General features: G+C 36.2%; 1 protein-coding gene across 2 annotated transcripts in view; it reads right to left on the bottom strand.

The window, feature by feature from the left end:
- LOC110029374 (phosphatidylserine decarboxylase proenzyme 1, mitochondrial) overlaps nt 1-19502 on the bottom strand; it is a 58837-nt gene that overhangs the window by 10688 nt on the left and 28647 nt on the right. For both annotated transcript variants that reach the window (XM_020731640.1, XM_020731639.1), the window contains exons 6-8: nt 17367-17476; nt 17017-17267; nt 16687-16793 (exon numbers count right to left, since the gene is read on the bottom strand). In XM_020731640.1, coding sequence (XP_020587299.1) covers nt 16687-16793; nt 17017-17267; nt 17367-17476 — 468 coding nt within the window. The remainder of the gene's footprint in view (nt 1-16686; nt 16794-17016; nt 17268-17366; nt 17477-19502) is intronic.

Below are 19502 nucleotides of genomic sequence, written 5' to 3'. Positions count from 1 at the left end.
TTCAGGTTTTTTCAGATAGAACACCAAGGCTTTAAGATTTTCATAAGTAAAATAACAAAAAATAACTTTCGAATTTCTCCAAAGAGACCGCTGCACTTTTAGATTTTTTTTTTTTTTCAAAAAAGGAACACCAATGATAAGCATCTTGAACCATTCAAATGCCAAGCCGATAAATCAAATCTCAGAGGATAAGAGAAGACAACAACAACAACAACAACAACAACAACAACAACAACAAAATCTAATCCCACTACAACAACAAAATCTTAATCCCACTACGTGGGGTCGGCTACATGAGTCCTTTTTCTCCATTGTGTCCTATTTAGTGTCATATTTTCATTTAGTTCTAGTAAATTAAGATCATTTTTTATACAATAAGTCCAAATCTTCCCAGGTCTACCTCTCCCTTTCTTAACACAAGTCGAATCTAAAACATCTACTCTCCTAATCGGATCAACAGATGGTCGACGTTTAATGTGACCAAACCATCTTAGACGACTTTCTCTAATTTTGTATGCCACAGACTTGGAGAAAACAGGGAGGTGAGGTTTTGATATCATGTATTTAGCTTGTTTTCTGTAGCTTTTGCTGCACTCATCCACCTAATCATTCTCATCTCAACAACATTTAACTTAGTATTATGCTTCTCTTTTAAAGGTCAACATTCAGCGACATAGAGCATTGCAGGTCTCACCAACGTCATATAAAATTTTCCTTTCAGTCTAAGTGGTACTTTTCTATCACACAAAAGGCCCGAAGCCTATCACACAAAAGGCCCGAAGCATTCCTCCACTTCAACCAACCAACTTGAATTCTACTATTAACATCCTCATCTATGAACAATTCGCTTTGAACAATAGACCCAAGATATCTAAATCGTTCACAACTTTTAATAATTTGATCACCCAAAGTCACACTTCTATCACTAGAGCTGCTACTACTAAACTTACATTCCATTTATTCAATTTTAGTTCTACTCAAATGTAGACCTTTAGATTCTAATGTAGACCTCCATACTTCAAGTTTTTTCTGAGTTTTTTCTCTCATCTTATCCACGAGAAGGATATCATCAGCAAAAAGCATACAACAAGGTACATTCTCCTGTAAATGTCCATAAAGGCTATCCAAAACTAAAGCAAAAAATATGGGCTTAAAGATGATCCCTAATGTAATCCAACAGAAATAGGAAAATATTTGGTCAATCCTCTTTCACTTCCAACACAAGTAACAGCTCTAGTATACATATCTTTAATGACTTGAATATAAGTCATATCAACACATTTCTTCTAAAGAACTCTCCAAAGGATATCTCTTGCAACATTATCATAAGTTTTTCTAAATGAATAAAAATCAAACGTAGATTTTTCTTATTATCTCTAAACTTCTCCATCGAACCTCTCAATAAATGTATAGCTTTCAGAGTAGACCTGCCAGGCATAAATCCAAATTAATTATGACAAAACTTTGTAATGCATCTTAACCTATGTTCAATTACCTTCTCCCATAATTTTAAAGTATAACAAATCAACTTAATTCATCTATAATTTGCACGCTCTTATGCATCCCCTTTATTAAAAATGGGGACCAAAATAATCCTTCTCCACTCCTCAGGCATCTTTTTAGTTTTAAAAATAATATTAAAGAGATTACTAAGCCAAGAAACTCCCAAAACTCCTAAATATTTTCATACTTCAATCGAGATATCATCAGGTCCTACAAACTTTCCACCTTCGGTTTTCTTTAAAGCATCATCAACTTCTTTTTTACTAATACGACAGTAAAATGAAATGTTTTATTATTATTAAAAATATTTAGATCACTAAGGTCATCATATTTTCAGAAACTTCATTAAAAAGTTTATCAAAATAACTCACTCACCTATATTGAATATCTTTTTAAGAGAATGCGATTCTTCTTAATTAAATCAAGAACACAAGAATACCTCTTATTGCACAAGGTACTTCACAAATAAATCAAAGAAGCAGTAAAATTCTTACTTCCAAATGTCTGAAGAACGGAGAAGGAGAGAGAGGGCTTCAGGCCAATCAGAAAGCATGAGCGAGGAGGAGCAGCGTCGAGGGCTAGGGCTTTGGTGGAGAGCAGGTCAAGCGAGCAAGTGAGGCGAGGATTTCGGTCTTCAGTCGAGAGGGGGAGGAGAGGGTTTCAAGCGATTGGAGATGGTGAACCGAACGACTGTTCGGTTGCTTGAGGAAGAGAGAAGGCGGAGGGCTTCGGTGCAAAAGGCAGCGAGTAGGCGAGTGGGGGGTTCTTCGGCGCAAAGGGGGTTTCAGGCGAGAGAGAGAGCGGGGATGATAGAATGAGCCCTTCTGTTGTGAAGGATATGAGGCCAATCAGTATAGCAGAAGATTCGAGGGAGCTGTTACGTGGAGAACTGGCGGGGAAATTAATAATTTCCTTAGGCATAGGAGTTTTATATGGCTGGTAGTAAATTCCAAATGAATTTAATGAAAGAGAAATTAAATGACTCATTTGAAATTCTAAAATTTAAAATTCAAAATTGTTTAACACTTGTTCAGCCCAAGTCTAGGCCAAATCGAATTCGAGTTAAACCTGCGTTGAGCCCGGGCCCGCACCCTGCTAATTAAAAAAACGTGCATCGATTTTTGTATTAATTACTTGCGTGCGGAATCATAGCAATATTGGTGTCATTCCTAGCTAAAGTAGACGTTTCAGACGTATCCGTATGGTCTGTTTCGTCATCCGGGGTCGTCCGGACAAATTCGCCGACGGTCAGGTCAATTCAAGTCAACATCGTGCGTGGTGCAATGAGTGCGTAAATTGCGGCATTCACGAGTATTCAAGTCACAAATGGTGTACTTAAGGCCTTCTAAATCCTGTTGAAACTCATTTTAGGGCCCTCCACATATTGGTCCTCAGCCCTTGCAACCAAAAGTTGAGTGCTTAGAACCACTTATGCGAGGTCTTCACGAAAATGGGTCAAGTAGCGATTTGAAGTTCTATGTGAGGTGGGTTCCAATACTAGTCATCTATGGGGGTCAAACAGGGAGAACCTAAGACTAGCTCCTAGGCTCTAATGAGGGGAAAAAAAGACCTCAAAAATGAGATCAACAGAAACATAGTTTTAGTATAACTATCAAGTTGAGATGTCTTCCATAAATAATTTATAAAAAAAAAAAGATAACTTTCTGAATTAACACAGAAAATACTACATATGATATGTCATTTATAATTGAATGTAAGATTAGTAGTTATTAGGTAATACTAAATTAAGATTGTGATATGTTTATATATCTTGAATTTAATATATAAAAGAATAAAAAAAATAGATGACAACATAGCATCTAGAGTCAAAGTTATATGATTAGAATAACAAAAGTGCCTTGGGGATACTACGAGGTAAAAATAGCATAAATATATAATGCAAGGTTTTATAAATTACAGCTACAATTACACAATAACGATCAAAGTATTGAGTAAAATAAAACTCATTGAAAATAAGTTAAAAGTATGACAAGAGTAAGGTTGTGAATTTAGCTCCAAATTCGTTAATTGCTCAAAAATTGATTCAAACTCCGGCTTGGATCGAGATCGGATTGTTAACCACCCTCTATGAATTTAGCAAATTTAGCTCGGATGATCGTTAATCACGCGAAAATTGATTCGAATTTTAACTCAAATTGAGATCGAATCGAAATAAATAAGCTGAGCTATGAGCCAAAATTTTTTATTGATTTTTTTTTCAAGCCAATTTTGACCCCCAAATCAGCTCATAATCAAATCGTTAACAGCCCTAGACAAGTGAATATAGTAGGATGAATATGTAATAAAATTATGATGGATAAGATGAAAAATAAATACATTTGAGATAGTACAAGTGGCTCAAAATAAAAATAACTAAATTAAAAAATAAATCAAATATTATAAAGATGGATAAAAAAAGTTAGCACAAAATAGATGATCATTTTAAAGATGGCGTTGAAAAATAGGCCAAGATGGCCCGAACATATGCAATGAAAAGCACACGAAGCACAAAAAAAATAATAATTGAAATTATAATCAAATTATTAAAAAAGAAAAAAATAGAATATAAGAAAATTAAAAAATTGTGAAAAAAAAATCTATCATAGTAAAGTTTGACACCTCACATAGCACTCAAAATTAAATTAGTGATTGGAGAATAACTAATAAAACCAAGCCTGAAATCCTAATAAAGGCTATCGATGTGATGATTGCATGTTTTATATAATCTTGTTTAAGAAAAAAATCAATATCATTAAAGCACACACCTTTGTGCGCATCAAGAATGATTTAATTTAACATTAACGTCCTGTGCTAAACACATAAATATGCCCAATGATGTCATAAAAAATTCAATCATTTAAATCAGTCAATTCCATCCAAAACCACTAGTTAATCATAAAAGTTGCCCACGCTTAGTTTCTTTGGTTTGAGGACCCATGAAAACAAAATATAATAAACATATTTACTATTCTTCTAACCTATAATGTTTCTACGATTATGACACCAGCATAGTATGTTGGACTTTAATTATGTAATAATGTAAATGATAAACCTACGCAACAAAATCACTTTTAGAGGGGCTAACCTCTTCATATTTTTTTCGTACCACAGGAAAAAGAAGAAACATTCATTCATTGTAGTAACCTAGTAAAGAATTCCTTTAGCCTGGATTATAAGGGAAAAAAATAATAATAGTCATTTTGAGCTAATAAATCCTAACCATAGAAAATCCTTCTTGTCTGAATCAAACAAAGACTCTTCACACGATCATAAAAGTTAAAATGGAGCACACCAGAGAGTTTTTTACAAGTAAACTCATGGGAAGATTAGTCCCTTAGGAGCTATATTCTCATGGTAAGTTTAATGAAGCCTTTATAAAATCTACAAGGCATTCATATTTGATCACTAAAGCCATAGAAGAACTTCCCATCTGCTAAGTAGACAATTGAAACCTAGGGCGACTTCAAATGCCTTAAAAAATTGACTTAGTGCCCGTTTGGGGCAGCTTATAGGGTGCGGCGGCGTTGTGAAAATACCGCCTTACCATTTGAATATCGCGATCGAGTAGATTTTTTGTGCCGCGATGTTTTATTATCGTTATTTCCTTCATCCCTTCGAAAGCCAGACTCCCCCGCGTCTCGCGTATCAATTTTGCAATTACTGTGGTGCCCCTTCGCATATCTCGCTCTCCCTTGCCTTGGAGAATCGCAGATCTCCTCTGCTCTTTCGCTTCGCCTCGCAGATCTCCCTCAGCTCTCCCTTTCCAGGAGATTGTCGTCTAGGAGAATCTCAGATCTCCCTCGCCTCTCTCTTGCCTCGCAGATCTCCCTCGGCTAGCTGATCCTTCTCTGCTCCTTCGCTTCGACACTGAGATCGGCACAATGTATACCCGATATCCCTCTCCTTCCTTCCCGCGAGCCCTAACATTTCAATTTTCCTTCTGATTCGTAAGGTATGTTTTCCCCTATGATCCTTGGGAATTTCCTCTTTTCTCTTGGTTTTTTTGGGAGTTGGAGATGCAATCAATATATTTTTTTTAATTTTTGGTGTGCTATATGAATGAATGGGACATATGAGTGTTCCTGATACATGAGATCTATCGCATGAGAAAGCATTGCTTTTGTCGAGTATAACGCACATGGTGAATTGTATTCATTAGCCTTCCCTTCTATCATTATATTAACATCTTGATAGGAGCAGTAATCATTGCATCCCTATGTTTTATCATAAAAAATTGAAACACAGAAAAAGCTCAAATATGGATCCATCATATTCAATGAAGAAATTTTAGTATACTGCTTTTTAGCTGATTCTATTATTAGTCTACTGCTTTAGCGTTTATTCAAATCTTATGTTAATGGCTTTTCTATAGCGTTTATTCCTGGATATTCCTTAAAAGAGTATATCAGATATTGGAGTTCGTAGTAGTTGTTTTGCAAGTGAAATTTAGAAATTTTATATAACTTTGCATAACCATTTTCATATGATAGATTGAAGATGAATTTGTTTTAAAATTAATATAATAGGACTAATCTGTTCATCACCATCATCATAATAGTTAGCTTTATCCCAATTATTATTTGAAGCTAATTTTATGAATCCTCTTCATTTCTTTCTTTATTTTTTTTTTATGTTTCTTTGTAGCATCAATTAGATGTTATACAAATCAAAATGATATGTTTAGCGAGGACAATGGTGGAACGGGTCTTTTTCTAAAGAGTAGGCAAAATCACTTGTTTATTGATAATTATTTGTTTATTTCACAAACGAGCAAAGGAAATTTTAAATATCATAGGGAAAATTATTTACCTTGGGCCCAAGGTCTACCTTGCAAAGAAGTACATAAAATGTAATTAAAAGAGTGCTATCGAGACATAATATCACCATCATCATCAGCATCCTCATTTGCATGAGACGATTATTGAGCTTATGATGAAAAGTGTGAAAACATTTGTAAATCAATGAAAAGTTGGCATCATGTTTATAAATTTTATTTGTTTCTTTATCTCACAGTTTAGTACAACTTTCTCATTAAGTTTGTATGTTGAGATATTTGCATCATGTTTATAAATTTTTTGTTGACTTACATTATTTACTTGGTACATATTTTAAGTTTTTATAGCGTCAACATGTCTAAGGCGAAAGAAGGGGGTACGTCTGCTACGTGGGATAAAAAAGTAACAAATATTTTTTGTGATCTATGTATTAAAGAAATCGAACTTAGAAATAAGCCAACCACATATTTTAACAAGAAAGATTGAAAAATATTGTGAAAAGGTTTAAAGATTTGACTGACAGGGATTACGACAGACAAAAATTCAAAAACAAATGGGACCAATTGAAGAATGAATGAAAAATTTGGAAGGAGCTCAAACGTGAATGTACCGGTTTTGGTTGGGATCCCATTAAGCGGACAATCGATGCTCCGGAGGAATGGTGGGCTTAGAAATTGGAGGTAATAAACCAACTTTCATACTTTTATTTTGATTTACATTACCTATTTTTTTCTCTAATAAGCACACTTAACCTTCTCCTCCATTACAATGTCACAAATAATGTCGTCAGCGAGTAAATATAAGCAGTGTGGAATTGACCCAGACTTTGAAGAAAAGCTCAAAATAATGTTTAAAAGGGTTGTCGCGACAGAAAAATTTGCATTCAACCCTAGTGAGATGAGTTTTGCAGACATACAAGATGACTTCTCATCTAAGCCGTTGACAGCTAAGGAAAAATTGCGTAGTAACCAGAGGGAGATGGGGGAGTACAGTTCACCTTTAAAGAGGCCGGACATGGTAGGAAAAATAAAGAAAAGAACACCTTTGTGAAAACCTCATTTGATCGACACATAGAAGCTTTTGCTGCTCCACCACCTGCTTCAGTCCCTGACAGCACCATCTTTGAATGTCTAGGAACTTTAGCTCTCTAAGTGAAGTAGTTGCAGACATGCATTTTCATGCAAAGTGTGTCAAGAAACTCGAGGATCCAACCCGTAGACAAATATTTATGGCACTGCAGTCAGAATTGTGCGTCAAATATTTGCGTGTTTGGGTTGAAGAATGATTTTTTTTTATTTATTTATATTATGGACATCTAAATGGGAAATTTTAATATCTTGCCCTTTGTATGGATCTTTTTTTCAGTGCACCTCTATATGATTAATTTATTTGTTGTTATTTGGATCTTTTTTATGTACATTTTCATTTAAGTGTTTCATGTTTTCCTTGCTTATTTCTCGATCCTACAATGTATTAACAATTTTTCAAATAACTGACATCTTCAGAACTTATGATGGATCCCCAGCAGGAACACCGTAAAAGAATGACATGGGTTGCAGCTATTGCAATATTGTTGTTGGAGTATTACCGATCCAGCAGTGTTCGTATACCCCGTATGACGTTCTGGTTTATTGGGGATAAATGGGTAGGTGAAATGCTTTCTGGACATCCAATAAGGTTCAACAACATATTTCGAATGAGTGTACATATTTTTATGAATCTCTTGAACGAGTTATCTCTGAATCACAACCTCCAAGGTTCATCTAGAACGACAAAAAGAGAGGTGTGGGCTATAACAATATACATTCTGTCACAGAATGAATCTATTAGAGGTGCTATAAGAGATTTCAACATTTATCGGAAATAATAAGTCGTTATTTCTTCAAATGCATACAGACACTTGTTAACTTGGCAGCTCAAATTGTTAAACATGAGGATCCATCATTTGTTATTACTCTAGAGGAAATTGCCAACGATCCCCGTTGCATGCCTTATTTCAAGGTAACTATTAGTTTCTTTATGTTACTTCCAAAATTTTGTTTTTTTTTTCTAACGTTATAAAACAGAACTACATAGGTGCAATTGATGGTACTCATGTCGATGTCTGACTACCCAGTCGGGACAAAGTGGCGTACATTGGTCGTAGTGGTTCAACTACTCAAAATGTCATGGCGGTATGTAACTTCAACATGTGTTTCAATTTTATCATGGCCGGCTGGGAAGGGAGTGCACATGACAGTCGAATTTTTTACTATACAACTAAAAATAGATCACAGTGTTTTCTTCACCCGTCTTCAAGTATGATATGATTTATAAACGTACTAGTTATATGTATTATTTGTTATTAATAGTGTATTTCATAACAGGAAAATACTATTTGGTAGATGCGGATATTCTATGCAGAGGGGCTACCTGAAGCCATATCCAGATACTAGATACAATATTCCTAATTTTGAGCGAGGCAGTGGCAAGCGAGGCAGTGGCTCCTTCTGTGGCAGGAAAGAAATGTTTAACAAACGTCACTCCCCTTTACGCGGGGTAATTGAAAGAACGTTTGGGGTTTGGAAAAGAAAATGGGTCATCCTACGTGATATGTCCTCATATTCATTTCAAAAGCAGGTGCATATTGTGGTGGCAACAATGGCACTTCATAACTTCATCCGACATCCTTCACGATCAGATACGGACTTTAGTATGGCTGGTAACGATGAGCTGAATGTCTTTGAAGAACCATCAGCATTTGTGGTTGGGCCCTCAGTCCATGTCCATGAGGCCTCAGTCCATGAGGATGAGATTGACTCTAACAAATTTGGGGTTCATGACGCTGAGGGTGTGGCTGAGATGACTGCTTTGAGGGAGTCAATCGCAGATGCTAACTATGACAGTTGATCCACTAAGTCCTCTTCATTTTCGTCTGCAAGTCTTTTTATTGTTTTTTTTTCAAGATCTGACAATTGTTTTTTTTTCTTTGATACTCACGATAGTGTGAGCACTGTATGTTATCTTTTGAATTGATCTGTAATGATTTCTAGGTTCTGTATTATATACTTCTGTTCTCATTTTAGTTATGTTGCAAACAACTTAACCAAACAGGGGCAAAATGGTCATTTATTCAATAACAGCTCCCAGTAAGTTTTTCTGAATAAGTTGCCCCAAATAGCAAGCCAACTTATTCTGATAATCTGCAGATTATCAGATTATCAAAATAATTTGCTTATCAATAATCAACAACTGCCCCAAACAGACCCTTAGAGAGAGATTATAAATAATTTGCAAGTCCGGATTGCATGGCTTTACAAGTGGTATGCAATCTTCCCAAGCAATCGAAGTAAGAACCATGCTAGGAGTTATGTTGTTGCCTCGTCAAAGAAGGGAAAAATGAGATTAAATCTTCAGCCAGAAAAAATTTGGCAATGTTTTAAGTCCCCTTGTAGAATTTGAAGTAGGGCAGTTTATATATACCAAATTGAATAGGGTAGTCATCATATTCCTGCACTTAAGACCACCAGAACTCATGTGATTAAAAGACCTTCTGAGATTTTTGAATGAAGCATACCATGTCTGCTCATATGCCCTTCTGAGGCTCGCACTTAGAAGCCAATCTTGAGGATTTTAGTGAAGTACCTATCCATTACTATGACACCTCCAAGGAAAAATTATTAAGGTGCCCTTTGGGAAACTATATAAGGATAAGCATAAAATGATAATGAGGTTGCAAAAGAAATAAATCCATGTTTTTTAACCTTAGGAGGTCAACATGAGATCATAGGACCCAAGAAGTCCTTTCAAAACTTTATCCTTCTCTAAAAGGGAACGAAGTAATAAAGAGTTAGCAAGAATTGAAGATGATCAAGCAATCATCCTTTGAAAGTTGGTGTTGACCTCACTTTTGGTTGAGGTTTAGTCTCTCTTCTTTAAATAGCCTAGGATCTAGCCGTAGGACTTTCCTATCGACTACACCAAGAAAACTAGTAAAGGAGCCCTCCCCGTTAGAAATTCCGAGTTTTTCTTCGCTCGACTTGAAGTTTCGCATAGTAGTTTTGACCTCTAGCACTTAGTAGGTGGGGCTACTGTGAGGAAGCTCAAATAGCATCCCTATAGGGTCGTTGGCCCTAGGATTGACTGTATGCGTTGATCTAGCACTGTCGCGCTTTTCGCCGTCCTATTTGATTGAGCTGGAGCTATGTTTTTGACGTTATTCGGGTCGCGACACGTTTTGTCTCGATCGTGAATGAGGTTGTCCAAACGACTTTGGTTAACAAAACGGACTGCGCTGACGTGTCTGGAACGTCGATTTTACCTAAGGGGGACATTCGTTCCGCTGCGACGACGCGTCTGGGGAAGGATATATAATTTATGTATAATTATAATGATAAATGATATTTTTGTTATTATTATTTATTAAAACCTAAATCTATCTACCCCCCTCCCCACTGCTTTTCTCGAACCCGTGGGCCTCAGCCCTAGCTCTATTCGCTCGCTCGCCTGGCCCGTGTCCTTCCTATGTTGTTGGACCTTCACTCCCGCGCTCGCCTCTTGCACGCGAAACCATCTCGAGAACGACTTATCCCCTTATCATTGTCTTGGATCTTATCCCCTGCGAGGATCTCATCCTCTGCCTCTCTCGAGCCGACCGTATGGGGCGTCTGCTCCGCTCGTTTCCTCGTACCGTTTACGATCTTTCGATTGCTCCTTCTCCTTCTCCCGTCTATATTAAGCTCTACTTAGAGCATTTTAGAGGGCGGCAAAAAAAAATCTCTAAGAGGAAGGGAAAACTCTACCAAATTTCTCTCACTTTCTTCTTTAGTTCCTATTACTTGGGTTGGTTTCCTCTTGCTGTTGGAGATTTAGGCTGTGGAGCATATTTCTGAGGTTTTATTTTGTTTCCGTATTAACGAGGTACTTCTCCTCCTCCTCTGTGCCTCACTTCCTTTCGGTTTCTCTCTGTCGAGCCACTGAGAATAGCTCTGTTGGATAGTACAGCATTCTAGTTTAATATATTTGCATGTATTTTGAGATATTCACCATAAGAGCATGTTGAAGTAAAAATCTAGGCCTGTTTTGAGATTTGAGCATGGATTCTTGCTAGAGTTAGTAAGAAATGAAGCATATATGGGCTGCTTCTATTCTTTTCTTTGCTTAAAAAAATGTTTGGGAGTATATTGATAGTTTAAAATGCATGTTTGCTCCTCTAGAAATACATGTTGAAAGAAGTTATTATATTTTCCATGCTTAGAATGAATGTGGTAACTCATTTTGATGTCAAGGAATGCTGGCTCTAGAAGATTCATGCTTATCTACTTCTTGTTGCATATCATCACGATAAAAAAGCTGGAAATTCATTCTTGTTTTTGAGCCTTTACAGGGTTCGGTTTCGCCCCTACTTTGGCCTGTCTTTAAAGCCTTTTATATGCCACGTTTTTTTTTTTTTTTCCGGGCCTTGCTGTGCTCAATTTTTAGTCTATATTGGGGCTCGGTTTTAGCTCCCTGTGGCTTTTCCTGACCTGAAATGCATGCTATGAGAATTTCTTTAATTTGGAAAGCCCTGTAGCTTGTTTTAACGACTTGGTTTAGCTCCTCGTGAGGTATCCACTCTATTCAAATATCTATGAGAAATTGTTTCATGCTCGGAATAGGTATTTTGGAGGCCCAAATATGTTCTCTATGATGTTTTTCTTGTTTAAGATGTATATTGGCTCCATATCTTGATGTTTTTAAGGCATGTGGATTTTTCTTTAACCTTTGGATGGCTCGATTTTGCCTTGAAATGGCTCGATGTTAATCTCTATTGAGATGCGAGTCTTAATTTTTGTTGGAATTCTGTTTTAGCCTTGAACGACTTAGTTCTAGCTTCTTGTGGGGCTCGGTTTTGCTTGTTAAGGCCTCAGTTTAGCTCTTTTGTTGCGATCTGCCTATTTGAAATAGTCTGTTGCATGAATATCGATTTTGAAGCATTGTAACGGCTCGGTTTTAGCTTCTCACGGGGTCCGGTTTTGCTTGTTGAGATTCTCGGTTTTGCCCCTGGGTCGCCAGGTTCCTGCTCACTCATTGAACTCATTTTGACATGAAATTGGCATGTTATTGGCTGCCTCAGTTAAATATACGTGCAGGTTCATCCCCAAATAATTTAAAGTTGGTTTGGGGCTTGATTTTTGTTGGCTTTGCCCCTTACCCGAGAGCCTTAGCAGCTCCCCTTTTGGTGGCCTTGGCTGTGGGCTTTGACAGTGGATCCCTCTCTTGGTTGCCTTTGGTGGAGAACCTTAACAGCTGCTCCTTGCTACCCTAAGCTCCCTTACCCGAGAGCTTGGCCTGGAGTTGGCCCGTGCCTTTTCTTAGCCCTACCCGTGAGCTTGTCGGTGGGTCTTTTGGATTTGTTTGGTCCCTCTTGCTGGACTTGATCAGTCTGGATTTTGTGGAAGAGTCAAGTTTGTCATTGAAAAATTTATAACCGCTTTATTCATTTCCTTATGTATATCGAGGGGGTACGGTAAAGTAACTAGTGGAGGTCCCTTTGGTTGTCTTAGCCGTGAGCCTTACTTGTTGTTCCTTGGGTTGCCTTGGCCGTGAGCCTTTCCTGTGTCTTGGATTACCTTGGCCGTGAGCCTTTTTTGGCCCTATTTCTTGCCTTAGCCGTGAGTTCCTTATTTTGTTGATGGACTTGGTTGAGAGCCTTGGTGGCTCCTTCCTCTTCTCTATTGACCCCGGCCTTGAGCATTTATGTGGCATTATTGGAAGATTCTATGTTTATTTGATATGAGAAGCTATTGATTAATTTGGGAGTTGAGAAATCTTAATTTTGGCATAAGTTTAGAGGTGTTGATGGTAGTCTTCCCTGGGTCACTTTCCTTTTGTTCAATTCATGGTTTTGTTCAACTTTTGTTCAATTCATGGAATTTGGAGGATTTTCAAGTCCTATTTGGGAGAGCATTTGGTTGAATTAAATTGAACCCATGGAAGATAATTTTGGAGGATTGACACCGATGTAGAGGAGGTCATATGTGGGTGATCGTCATGTCGGTTCGGGCCCGTTTGGACTCGTTCAAAACAGTATTTGGAAAGGACACCCTCCTTGGGTTGATCCAATTATAATAGAGCGAGAAAATAAAATCCTTTTGGATTGATTCAAGGACCTTGGGCCCTTCCTTCTCAGGTTTTTTTGTTACGAGTTTTGAGGGTTGATTCATCCTCCGTCTTTTCGGTGTTTTAGGTGGAGCAGTGCCTCCTCTCTCTCACCTCATTTTTTTGTTCTTTTTTTCCTTGCTTCTTGGTTTGGTTTTTTCCGATGCTTATGTCCGATGCATAAAGCGTCCACATATAACTTTTTGCTATACGTGAAACCATCAAGCAACGTCACTAGCAGGAGACTTGTACCTTCTTTGTTTTGGGCTTAGGGCAGTGATGACAAAGGCAAGCCAGTAGTAGAGCGGAATGATATTTCATCCTATGACATCAGTATGCCCTCGGGCCACCCCCACGGACCCGGTGAACCGTAGGATGTAATATCATTCACCGATATAAAACTAGCAGTAGTTGACCCGTACTTTCTTAGGTTGTTGGTAGTCCTACGCCCGACAGTATGATCGACTCGTGAACAACTACACTTTTTCAAAACTAATAAAAACAAATTTGATAAGAACGTATACATATATATATATATATATATATATATATATATTGCTACAAACAAAATTGATACAACCCACTTTTGTATGCTTGAAAACTATGTGCATGCTAAAAATATAAATTTTAAATACATTTAAAAAATTGGTTGTCCGCCTGTTGATTACCTTTTTAGGCCAGGGAGTACCCTCCTAAGTTAGGTTCAGTAGGACACCCTTCTAGTCGAGTGGCGGACTTTATACATCCGGGTGACCAAGTAGCCTTCGAGGACCCTCGAGTACAAATACATATCTGAGTCTAGTCCTACCCGAGTGCTTGCGGTCCTCTCTTTTCAGAATTTTCATATGTCTTATCAAATTTTTGGACAAAGCACTCGTGGTCTTTTCTCTAGGATTTTCCCGAGGTTTTGAGGATTTTATTTGAATTGTTACTCGTCAATTTTCTCGAGCTTTTCGTCATGGATTATTCATTGATTTTTCCCAAATTTTCCATCGTGGGTCATTTACAGTTCTTTCTCGAGTTTTACATGTGACGTTTTTTTTTCTTCTTTTGCTTTTGTTTATATGATAGATTTCAGTCTGTTCTATTTGTATCTGTTGCATCAACTACACCTAAGGAACAGCGGATCTACCAGGTATACAGGTTTGCTTTGTGTTTACAGCATGCTACTTTATTGCAGTCACTTTTTTGCAGTACTTTTTACCTTTTCTTTACACCGCATGTTGTACTGTTCTTTTTCACTGCATAATTTATTGTTGTTTCATACACTGTATAACTTCAACATGCCTCTCATAAAATGTTTAAAGGGCTACAACCATAGGGCCGCTTGATTTGACATCATAACCTGAAACCCTAGAAAATCGTCACGACAAGGAGCTTGGAGCTAGCATTGTGGGCAGCACGGTCATCTTCAACAGCAGAACATGTCTAAACCAGTTAAATTATTCCTTCCTTAGAAGTTAAAACAACAATCTACAGGATTTCGAGGTCGTTTGCTTATGCAACATAAATCTTCAACTTGTCTTTAGGCATTTGTACGGCTTTACCGTACATTCTAAGCCCTAACTCGTCTTAGGATTCTGAAGTTGTCGTCCTTCACGACCTAAATCCTCATATCTTTCAGGCTATTTGGGCGATCGTTTCATACGAATGTAAGTCCTAAGTAAATAAAATTGACAAGATAAAACACTTGAATATTTCTTCCTCGAAACTGAAACCAAACTATAGGGTAGACTGGGAAGTTACCGAGGTTCTCCTTCGGATCTGTGACATCCCCTAGTTCTTCTTCCTTTGAATTCTATAATAAATGTTCCAAGTTTGAACCATTCCCCTTTGCACACCTCTTTGTCCAATTTCGTTGAAAAGTCTTATACTTTTAACCTCTTTGAAGATAATATTTCCTGATTTTTATCGAGAGTTTTCTTAGGTGGCTTCAGTCATTTAAGATGTAATTAACTATAGGAGTTTGTCCTTATAAGAAGCTTTTCTGAACCCAACTTAATATAAATTTTATTTAGTTATTCATATTAAATAGGGGAACTTGTCGGCAAATAAAACGGTTTCGCAGACTAAACGAATGTCATATATTTCTTAGTTTATATGATCGAGCCTCATCCGCAAGTCTTGTGCTTATCCTTCGGGATAAATACAAGAGTTGAAGTATAGTGCACTTTCATTGAAACTATAAAAATATGAGGTCAGTTTGATTTCATATTTTTCAAAATTTAAATCTATATGTAAATTAAAACGTCCTTCCGAAGCAGGCGACGGGATCTCGATTCCAGTGACCGACAGCTTCTTACGGGCAACTCTCCCAACCAAAATAGTGTCGACAGTTGGTACAAATCATCCTTTGAAAAGAGAGAGAATTGGTGACTCAAATCAGCAGATGAGTGGAGAAAAAAATATAGAATCCAACAATACAGAGAATAATAATGACCAAACATATGTTCCCTAAATCCTCAAACGTAGGGGGAGAAAAAAATTCTAAAGGATAAATTAGCATAAAAATAGAAAATTAAAAAATCTCAAAACCACCTCTTTAAGAATCATTAGGAAGGGGCATATTTCTAATACCATGCGAATATCTACATGCACACTTTCTTTGATCATAGATCTGATGCATAAAATATTTGACAAATGGCAAGAAAACATCAATACAAAAGAATTAAATTTTCCTATCAATAAATCTACTTGTTCAAGAATAAACCATATTTAAATTTCAGAGAAATAAAAAGAGTACAATCAGTGAAAAAAGTTCCCACACTTGTGAGGTCTCATAAAGGGATGATGTATCATAAAGGTAAACTTATATCTGCATTTATAAAAAAAATTTTATCAATGACCTTCCGATCAAAATGAGACAACTTAACCACTGCCTACAACCAAAAAATTCAAAAATCATGTTGGATAATTAATGAATAAATGTAAAGATGCCAATTCTTCAGTGGATAGATGGCAACTAATGTGAATAATTGCATACATCAACATTATCACCACTGAATATCCACCATTGAAAAAGAACACAAAGTAGAGACCACGTGACACAAACAATTAAATATCATAGGGCCATCCATAATTACAACATCTGTACACCTAGCAATATTGAATCTTAACTGCAAAATGAATTTATGTTTTTCATAGCATTACATTGAACTGGATAAACTAGCAAGCTATTGCTGAATCGGGTCATCTTTAAATATTCAGTACGCATGGTAAAGATACATGAATCATCAGCACACCCTAAAGAGAGACATGATAGCATCAAAAGCACAGAAAGAGAGGATACCTGAGAAATGACGACGAAGAAGCACTTGCCAATCAACAGGAGAGTGCACTCGATGATAGTCACCAAGGCTTAAATATAAAACGCAGTAATATACACCTTTCCTGGGGCTGTGAAGAGCTTTACGGTGAAAAAATTTGACGGTGAAAAAATTTGGTAAACGAAAAAAAAAAAACATAGATTGGCTAAATAGTAACAATTCCTTGTAATTTTGAAGAAAATTATTTTTATTAATAATGAGAAAGAGAACTTCAATTTGAAAAGGTAGGCAAGCAGGCACATCAATGAGAAGAAAAATCATCTGAGACAAGATAGGTATATCAAATAAAGTACCGCGCTGAAATTGGATGCCGAATTTTAGGTGAGGCCAATGATATCCGCCACCACGATTTTTTGTGCAGTTCTTCAGCTGAGCTGTGTTCTGAATGTTCTTCCAGTGCATCCATATCAACTATCTCATGAAGAAATGTAGTTGCCCCGAGAAGAGAATAAGCTGAATAAGAAAAGCCTTTGACTTGCTCAATCAATGCCCCCGGTCCACTAAGCTCTCCATGTCTCAAAACTGTGCCATCCACAGGACTAACCTACTTTCACAACACAAACTCCTAGTTAGAAATAGTCACAGAAACATTATTATCAGCGCATAATGCAGAATACTGAAATATCAGTTGGTTACCAGTTACCAGGCAGTTTGAATCTGGATCAATTGGGCGTGAACCGCTTTTAAGACTCCGGATGAAAAAATCCTGCAGAGAAGTGTACTCTTCAAGTGGTAAGGCAGCTTCCTCCAAATCTACAAACCAAGCCAATGATGAAAACTTAACAAGAAATATGAAAATTTAATTAACAAGGAGCAGCTTGGATTATATTGGACAAATACGTGACAGTGCATGAGAACTTACCTCTCACTCATCAAGCTCATAAAGAAAGAATAATAAAATCCTTCAAGTAAAAAAGCTTTGTTTATTATAAAAAAATCAAATTAAATTATTACCTATCTACATTATCTGAAGTATCAACTTTATTATTTATTAATCAAAGCTTAAAATGGTAAAAACAATAGCTTAGTCATTTTTCTATATCAATAAGCCTCAAATTAAAACATATCCATATATATATAAATATATATATATATATATATATATATATCATAAATATGCTATAAACCATCAACAAAAGGTTTTAAAAAATTAAAAGCATAAAACTTGAAAGAAAACAAAAAGAAACCATATAAAAAAACAAAAAATAATTAAAATATAAAACAAAGTTTTTAAAACATATGAAAAATTAAAAAATAAAACTAATTTCCTATATATGTTTAATTAATGATTTGAAATTTTTAATATTTATTAATTTAATTTAATTTGATTTTAATTTGAAATTTGACTCAATGTGGTCCAATTTGGTCTAGTAATGCCAAATGATCCAATTGACTAAATTGGATCTCAATTGAACTTGAGTTATGTTCAATCAGTGATGTAAGACTTATGAAAATAGTTGACTTCAATTAATTTTAGCTTAATTTCAACTTTTCCCAATGTGATCCAATTAGGTCAAATTGGGTCAAGTGATCCAATTGACCAATTGAACTTGAGTAAACAATAGTGATTTTTGAGTTTTTATAATCATTTAATTTTGACTAATTTTCATTTTATGTGAATTAAATTCAATAATGGTTCAAATGAGTCAAATTAGGTCAAGTGGCCCAATTAGCTCAATTGGATCCGATTAGCTTCAATTTTAATTCAATTGAGTTAAATTTAGTTTAAAGAATTATTTAGATTAGTCTTGTTATGTTTGATTTTGAGGGGGGGGGGGGGGGCATTTGGTTCAATTTGATCTATTTGGCTCAAGTGAGTCAAGTGGGCCCACTAGTCCAAGATAGGTAAAATGACTTAATTTAGGATTCAATTAATTTAGTTAAATTCAAATAGTATTTAAATTTCAGTTAGTTTGATTTTGATCGAGTTTGGGTTGCTTATGATAAGTTTGACCCAATCATCCCTTTAATGAGTTGTGTTTGGGTCAACTATACCAAGTGACCCAATTTGAGTTATAATTGTCTATATTTAGATTTATTTAATCAAGATGAGCCTTTTTGGAATACTTAACTAATTTAGTTCCATTAAATTTCATTAACTTAGTTTAGATTTCAGAATGAACTAAAAGATTTACCAGGTCAAAGTAGGCTTGCATACACTTTGGAACCTTTTGGCTTTAGCCCGGATATAATCTTAATGACCCATAATAAGTTAGGTTCATTAGAAACCAAATACTTAATAAACAAATTCCTATTGGTTTAGTGGGCCCCACAAAATTATTTGTGACTTGATTTGATCAAATTGGGCCAACTAGGTCATGCCCGCTCAACGTAAGTCAAAATTGGGCCCAAAGATTTATAGGATGGGTCCTAAGAACTTAGTTTGAATTTTTTTCATTCTAAGGGTTCAAGGGCCCTAAGGGAGAGCTTAGACCTATTTGGGATCACTTTCTAATTTTTTACTTCAGTTTTTGTTTTTAATCTGTTTTATTTTATTTTTGTTTTTAGAAAATGCGTTTAGTACTGTTATGATTTATATGTTTTTAAAATAAAAAATATAACGTATGTTTAGTTGGGTATTCTTTTATTTTTTTAAGAAAAAATTATATTTTTTTATAAGATGGTTGGGTCCACGTGCACTCCAATGTTAAGTTTTCCCGTCGATGGCGTATATGATGTCTTGCTTGAGTTTTGATGCCGATGGCGTATACAACCTCTTCCTTGCTCCACCCAAAATGCATTACCAGTGAACATAGCGGGGCAGAAGGGGAAAGGGGGG

This window comes from Phalaenopsis equestris, unplaced genomic scaffold (genome assembly GCF_001263595.1).
Source record: "Phalaenopsis equestris unplaced genomic scaffold, ASM126359v1 Scaffold000568, whole genome shotgun sequence".
NCBI lineage: Eukaryota > Viridiplantae > Streptophyta > Magnoliopsida > Asparagales > Orchidaceae > Phalaenopsis > Phalaenopsis equestris.
Note: the sequence above shows the minus strand (reverse complement) of the source record. Positions and strands in the feature narration are given on the sequence as shown.